General features: G+C 46.8%; 1 protein-coding gene across 11 annotated transcripts in view; it reads right to left on the bottom strand.

Annotated features, from left to right (window-relative positions):
• Positions 1-1614: 1614 nt before the first annotated feature.
• LOC110503393 (roundabout homolog 1) overlaps positions 1615-7044 on the bottom strand; it is a 499811-nt gene continuing 494381 nt past the window's right edge. For 6 of the 11 annotated variants that reach the window (XM_090218858.1, XM_090218866.1, XM_090218860.1 and 3 more), the window contains 3 exons: positions 3357-3632; positions 2923-3182; positions 1615-2834 (listed from right to left, as the gene is read on the bottom strand). In XM_090218858.1, the coding sequence (XP_090074984.1) occupies positions 2950-3182; positions 3357-3632 (509 nt within the window). In that variant the 3' untranslated portion in view covers positions 1615-2834; positions 2923-2949. The remainder of the gene's footprint in view (positions 2835-2922; positions 3183-3356; positions 3633-7044) is intronic. The other 5 variants (XM_090218859.1, XM_090218867.1, XM_090218861.1 and 2 more) reach the window with 1 other exon arrangement.

Genomic DNA, 7044 nt, shown 5'->3' with positions numbered 1-7044 from the left:
GAAAAGAGATATCGTGAATAATGGAATGGAATCATGGAATTGGCATGGTATGTCTCATATTTTATATTATTATGTTGTAAGATTATTATCTTGTTTTGGTCTATGTTCTTGATAGTTCCACATTCACATTAGCATATTGCCTGGGCGGTGTTCTGATCCTACAGTATATTGTGGGTCAGGGTGGGGTTCTGATCCTACAATATATTGTGGGTCAGGGTGGTGTTCTGATCCTACAGTATATTGTGGGTCAGGGTGGTGTTCTGATTCTACAGTATATTGTGGGTCAGGGTGGTGTTCTGATCCTACAGTATATTGTGGGTCAGGGTGGTGTTCTGATTCTACAGTATATTGTGGGTCAGTGTGGTGTGCTGATCCTACAGTATATTGTGGGTCAAGGTGGTGTTCTGATCCTACAGTATATTGTGGGTCAGGGTGGTGTTCTGATCCTACAGTGTATTGTAGCCTTTGAGGCAAGTGAAGGGGTTAAACCAAGGCCTCACACCTTTTATAGGGTTAATAAATTGTGTTATGATAAACTGTAAAGTCTCCTCTTTAGGAGACCTCTGTGTGTGTGATAACACCTGTTTTGAGTGTTGTGCCCTTCAGACACTATCAGAAGGTGGAAACCTCCTACGCTCATACTCCTCCTGTCTGGGCCCCACCTGGCTATCTGCGGTTCTGAGAATACGACTGGTTTTCTGAAAACACAAGGCTGCCGCAGACCTGATGAAAACAGCCACCTGACAGAAGATGCTTAGACTCGTTCACCTTGTTATGACCCTATACTTGTGATGAAAGGTCAAGTTTCGGTCAAACCCACTTCTGAGCTTTTAATTGCTGACAAGATGGTTGCTGCTGTCAGGGGGAAGTTAGATTTATTAAAATGTTGTTGCCAGGGAAACTCACGCAAGGGGGACTGGGGAGGCTATATGAGTTACAGAATATCTTAGACATTTTACAGAACCTTGGGAGAGCTACCATATACTGTACTCTGTACCAACTTTCTGCCTACAATTGTATTACTAAAGGATCATTTTAATACTTAAACAAAGATGATGTTTCATTTCTATTACTAATGTATGTTTGATAATTATATAGATCTGATTATCTGTTGAAGAAATTGACCAACACAAGGAAGACTCGAATGGATTTCAATTGCTTTTTCATTATACCTATGATGAAAATGTCAATACAAGTAGTGTCATGTCAGAATATTATTTTCCTATTAATTTGATGAATAGTGTTGTATGCTATGGTTCCTCTCTAAGTTTCTTCCTAGGTTTTGGGCCTTTCTAGGGAGTTTTTCCTAGCCAACGTGCTTCAACACCTGCATTGCTTGCTGTTTGGGGTTTTAGGCTGGGTTTCTGTACAGCACTTTGAGATATCAGCTGATGTACGAAGGGCTTCATAAATACATTTGATTTGATTTAGGAGTAGCAGACCCAGGCGTCACACACACTTCAAATATCAACCAAAATGCCTGAGCTCTGATCTTCAAATGTAGCCAGGAGAGCTTCAGCGAGAGAGAGGCCCCAGGGGACACCCTAGGGGACACCCTAGGGGACATGCAGTCCCCCCATGTCCTTCTGATATCAGAAAAAAAGGAGGGAGCGCTAACAGTTTGAACATTTTTTATTCATAAAGTTATTTAGCTTTTTGCTTTACGAAACAAATGTTTGCAGATGTCCTACGAATAAACAACAGAACCCTCATCTCCTCAGAGAAGGGATCCACCAACCAAACCCTTCTCTGGAAAAGAGACTCTCCTTGTCCAATCACGGCCTCTCCAGATTCACAAGGTGTCGCCCATTTTCTGTATGTTACATTCTTTTAAGTGCATTAGTAGACAATGTCACCGCTTGAATTAATGTGCAATGGCTGGAACTACGGTCAATTCAAAAAGACATTTACATTGCTGCTATGAACCACAATAACTGTCTGTGTTGAAGGCCCTCACATGAGCTAGCATCAGAATCTGAAATGAGCCAATCATGACACAGGAAGTCTCCTTTCAATCCACGCCCATCATAAACAGACTATCACCTTTACCAACATCATCATCATCATCTTCGTCATCATCAGGATTAACAAGACTCTTTTGTCATACCTGTCTTCCTCCAGTAAGACAAAAAGGTTAATAGATAAAATGGCTTAAAATAAAGTTTAGTGATTGTGCTTTTAAAACCAAAGTAAAACAAATAAACATTGACACAAAAAAATAACAGTGCATTAGAAAAAGAACAATCCCAAAGTGGCACTTTCTTGGGACAGCTAAATAATATAGCGATTTACAACATGGATGGAAAATGATAAAATAATTAAATTTACGGGCATAATAAAATAATAATTCACAAAATAAAACGAAGAACACAAAGAAAACGAAGTACCACGATGGACGCTATACAAAAGGACATTATGTGTACAGGTATATTTACAAGACTCATCTCATTACAGTAACACCTGGCTGTAAGGTCAAGGCTTCCCACAGTGCTTGCTGAGACAAGCCAAGTCGATCTTGTCCACTGTCCACTGAGTCCACTGTTACTCCCTATTGCCTTGGAATAAAACATTACATACTACTGGGTATTTTGCTTGGCATTTTTTTTTCTTGTTTAAAATGGACATAGAAAACGATAAACTAGAAAAACAATTGGTATTTTTTTCCAGATGTATTGAAACACAATTGATGTACAGTATTTTTCAGCAAACATGATGGTGAGATACTGAGATATTTAAAAGGGGCAGAGGAACGATCACAGCATTCCTCTTCTTGGAAACTTAATTCTGGACAGTACTTCCTGTTCATCCCGTCTAGTACTTCAGCTCTCCACCATCTGGGGAAAGACACAACAAAACAGACATTTCAGCAAGCATACAAATATACACACAGCATGTAATCTAAGCCATTGCTCAGTAACCTACCAATACTAAATCTGCGGTAACACCGAGTTAGCCAGTCGGCAAGTGTTGTACCTCTAAGTCATCGTCTCCTGGCTGGAAGGCTCCCAAGGTGTTGAGGCCCATGTCGTTAGGGTTCCTGCGGGCCCCTGCCCCCCCCTCTCCTCTCCGCCGCCCCCCTGAGCCCCGGGAGGACATAGAGCTGGGGGATCTGGGGTCAATGTCTCGGGGACTGTGGACCGTGGGGAAGGAGGGGCGGCTGTAGGGCAGGATGTCCTCTGGCCCTGGGACAAAAGAGGAGAGAAGACACACTGAGAACTCATGTCCTTCAACACAATACATACAGCTATTCACAATCTAAAGTTGCACTGTCAGAGCGGCATGTCTACAGAGCAGAAAGAACAATATACTGCTAGGTTAAATGTCATTAGTTCCATGTCCCTATGTGTTCTCTGTACCTGGGTGTTGGCGTGCCTTGGTGCTGCCCCCCTCCTGTTTGTTCCCTTTCCCTGTGCGAGGGTTTTTCTGTCTGTCCTGGGTCTCCCGGCGCTCTGAGGAGCTGGTACGGGGATCCGATCCCTCCCGTGGCCGGTACCCTCCTCCTGAGCCCCCTCTCCTGTCCCTGCCCTCGCCTGCCTTGGGGGACATCACCCCCCGGGTCTCCAGGGCTGTCTTGGAGGGGTGTGTGGGGGACTTGAGCCCCGCTGGAGGGGGGATGGGAGGGGGGGGCAGATCTGGAAGATAAAGACAGGAAGAGCAGGACATTAGATACTCAGTTCAAAACTCATGTTAGGGTGTGTGATGTAAGAGACGAGTCAATATGCTCTGGATTAGAGCCTAGCCATTAGAGCCTAGCCATTAGAGCCGTTAGAGCCATAAGAGCCATTAGAGCCTAGCCATTAGAGCCTAGCCATTAGAGCCTAGCCATTAGAGTCTAGCCATTAGAGCCTAGCCATTAGAGCCTAGCCATTAGAGCCTAGCCATTAGAGCCTAGCCATTAGAGCCGTTAGAGCCATAAGAGCTATTAGAGCCTAGCCATTAGAGCCTAGCCATTAGAGCCTAGCCATTAGAGCTGTTAGAGCCATAAGAGCCATTAGAGCCTAGCCATTAGAGCCTAGCCATTAGAGCCGTTAGAGCCATAAGAGCCATTAGAGCCTAACCATTAGAGCCTAGCCATTAGAGCCGTTAGAGCCATAAGAGCCATTAGAGACTACCCATTAGAGCTACCAGCTAACATACTGTACATTAACTCAGTTGTCTTGCACCTGCAAGGTGAGACTAAAAAAAGCTATACTATGTTTACACAACCTGACCAAGTGGAAGTACTCTGGAATTTACTGTGTTTACACAACCTGGCTGAGTGGAAGTACTCTGGAATTTACTGTGTTTACACAACCTGGCTGAGTGGAAGTACTCTGGAATTTACTGTGTTTACACAACCTGACCAAGTGGAAGTACTCTGGAATTTACTGTGTTTACACAACCTGGCTGAGTGGTGGTACTCTGGAATTTACTGTGTTTACACAACCTGGCTGAGCGGAAGTACTCTGGAATTTACTGTGTTTACACAACCTGGCTGAGCGGAAGTACTCTGGAATTTACTGTGTTTACACAACCTGGCTGAGCGGAAGTACTCTGGAATTTACTGTGTTTACACAACCTGACCAAGTGGAAGTACTCAGGACTGAACTGTGTACACACAGCCTGGCAAAGTAGAAGTGGTAGGACTCTGGACTATAGTGTGTACACACAGCCAGGCCAAATGGAAGTACTCTGGACTGAGACGACAGAGAGGGGAGATAGTGTGGAGATAAGGTGGAATAGCAGGAAGAGAGGAATAAATGGAATATGGAGGAAGGGAGAGAGGAGTGAAGGAAAAGAGATGAGAGAGAGGTGAGGAAGGGGAGATAGAGGTGAAGCAGATGTGGGAGAGAAGAGGACAGAGGAGAGAAAGGGGAGAAAGAGAGATGGAGGAGAAAGAGAAAGATGGAGGAGAGAGAGAGCTGGAGGAAAGAGAGTGGGAGGAGAAAGAGAGAGATGGAGGAGACAGAGAGAGATGGGGAGAGAGAGAGAGATGGAGGAGAGAGAGATGGAGGAGAGAGAGAGAGATGGAGGAGAGAGAGAGATGGAGGAGAGGGAGAGAGATGGAGGAGAGAGAGAGAGATGGAGGAGAGAGAGAGATATGGAGGAGAGAGAGAGATATGGAGGCGAGAGACAGATGGAGGAGAGAGAGGGATAGAGGAGAGAGAGAGAGATGGAGGGGAGAGAGATGGAGGAGAGAGAGAGAGAGATGGAGGAGAGAGAGAGAGATGGAGGAGAGAGAGATAAAGGAGAGAGAGAGATGGAGGAGAGAGAGAGATAGAGGAGAGAGAGAGAGATGGAGGAAAAAGAGAGAGATGGAGGAGAGAGAGATGGAGGAGAAAGAGAGATGGAGGAGAGAGAGAGATGGAGAAGAGAGAGATGGAGGAGAGAGAGATGGAGGAGAGAGAGAGAGATGGAAGAGAGAGAGATGGAGGAGAGGGAGAGAGATGGAGGAGAGAGAGAGAGATGGAGGAGAGAGCGAGATGGAGGAGAGAGATGGAGGAGAGAGAGAGATGGAGTAGAGAGAGAGATGGAGGAGAGAGAGAGAGAGATGGAGGAGATAGATGGAGGAGAGAGAGAGAGAGATGGAGGAGAGAGAGAGAGATGGAGGAGAGAGAGATGGAGGAGAGAGAGAGAGATGGAGGAGAGAGAGATGGAGGAGAGGGAGAGAGATGGAGGAGAGAGAGAGAGATGGAGGAGAGAGAGATATGGAGGCGAGAGACAGATGGAGGAGAGAGAGGGATAGAGGAGAGAGAGAGAGATGGAGGGGAGAGAGATGGAGGAGAGAGAGAGAGAGATGGAGGAGAGAGAGAGATGGAGGAGAGAGAGAGATAAAGGAGAGAGAGAGATGGAGGGGAGAGAGATGGAGGAGAGAGAGAGAGAGATGGAGGAGAGAGAGAGAGATGGAGGAGAAAGTGAGAGATGGACGAGAGAGAGAGAGATGGAGGAGAGAGAGAGCGATGAGGAGAGAGAGAGATGAGGAGAGAGAGAGAGATGGAGGAGAGAGAGGTGAGGAGAGAGAGATGGTGAGGAGAGAGAGAGAGATGGGGGAGGGATATGGAGGAGAGGTGAGATAGAGGAGAAGAGAGATGGAGGAGGAGAGAGAGAGATGGAGGAGAGAGAGATGGAGGAAAAGTGAGAGATGGACGAGAGAGAGAGAGATGGAGAGAGAGAGAGATGGAGGAGAGAGAGAGATGGAGAGAGAGAGAGAGAGATGGAGGAGAGAAGGAGGAGAGAGAGAGAGAGATGGGGAGGGAGATGGAGAGGAGAGAGAGATAAGAGGAAGAAGCTCTCATTCTCTCTCTCTTCTGTCGCTCCTCGCGCTAGGGCTTCGCGCTGCTCTCTCTTCTCGTCCCTGCCTCATTCCTCTCTCAGCTCTCTCGCTCATTCTTCTCTCTCTCTCTCTCATCTTCTGCTCTCGCTCTCATTCTTCTCTCTCTCTCATGTCGTTCTCTCGCGCTCATTTCTTTCTCATTTCGCTGCTCTCTCATTCTGTCGCTCTCTGCTCTCTCATGTCTTGCACAGGCGTGCGCGCCTCTCATTCTTGTCGCTCTGCTCAGTTCTTCTCTCTCGCTGCTCCTTCTCCCTCTCAGTCTTCTCTCTCTCTCATCTTTTCTTCGCTTCTCATGCTTCTCTCTCTCATTCTTCTCGCTCGCATCGTGGCGTCTCTCTTCTCATTCTGCTCGCTCTCTCATTCTTCTCTCTCTCTCAGTCTTGCTCGCTCTCGCTGCAGTCTTCTGCTCTCTCTCTCATTCGGCGCTCTCTCTCTTCTTCTCTCGCGCATTCTCCGCTCTCTCGCTCTCTCTTCGTCTCTCGCTCATGTCTTCTCTCGCTTCTGCTCTCATTCTCATGCTGCTCTCTCTCATCTTCTCGCTCTGTCTCTCGCGCTCCTTGCGCTCTTCTCTCTCTCTTCTCGCCTCTATTCGCCATTCTCTCTCTCTCGTCATTCGTGCGCTCTCCTCCACCCTCTCTGCGCTCTCATGCTCTCCGCTCGCATCCTGCTCGCGCTCTCATTCTTCTCTCTCTTCTCAGTCTTCGGCTCGCTCTCATTGCCTCTACCGCTCG

The sequence above is a fragment of the Oncorhynchus mykiss genome, chromosome 24, assembly GCF_057628025.1.
Source record: "Oncorhynchus mykiss isolate SJ-2025 chromosome 24, ASM5762802v1, whole genome shotgun sequence".
Taxonomy (NCBI): domain Eukaryota; kingdom Metazoa; phylum Chordata; class Actinopteri; order Salmoniformes; family Salmonidae; genus Oncorhynchus; species Oncorhynchus mykiss.
The sequence above is the reverse complement of the archived record's forward strand: the minus strand, read 5'-3'. Positions and strand labels throughout refer to the sequence as shown.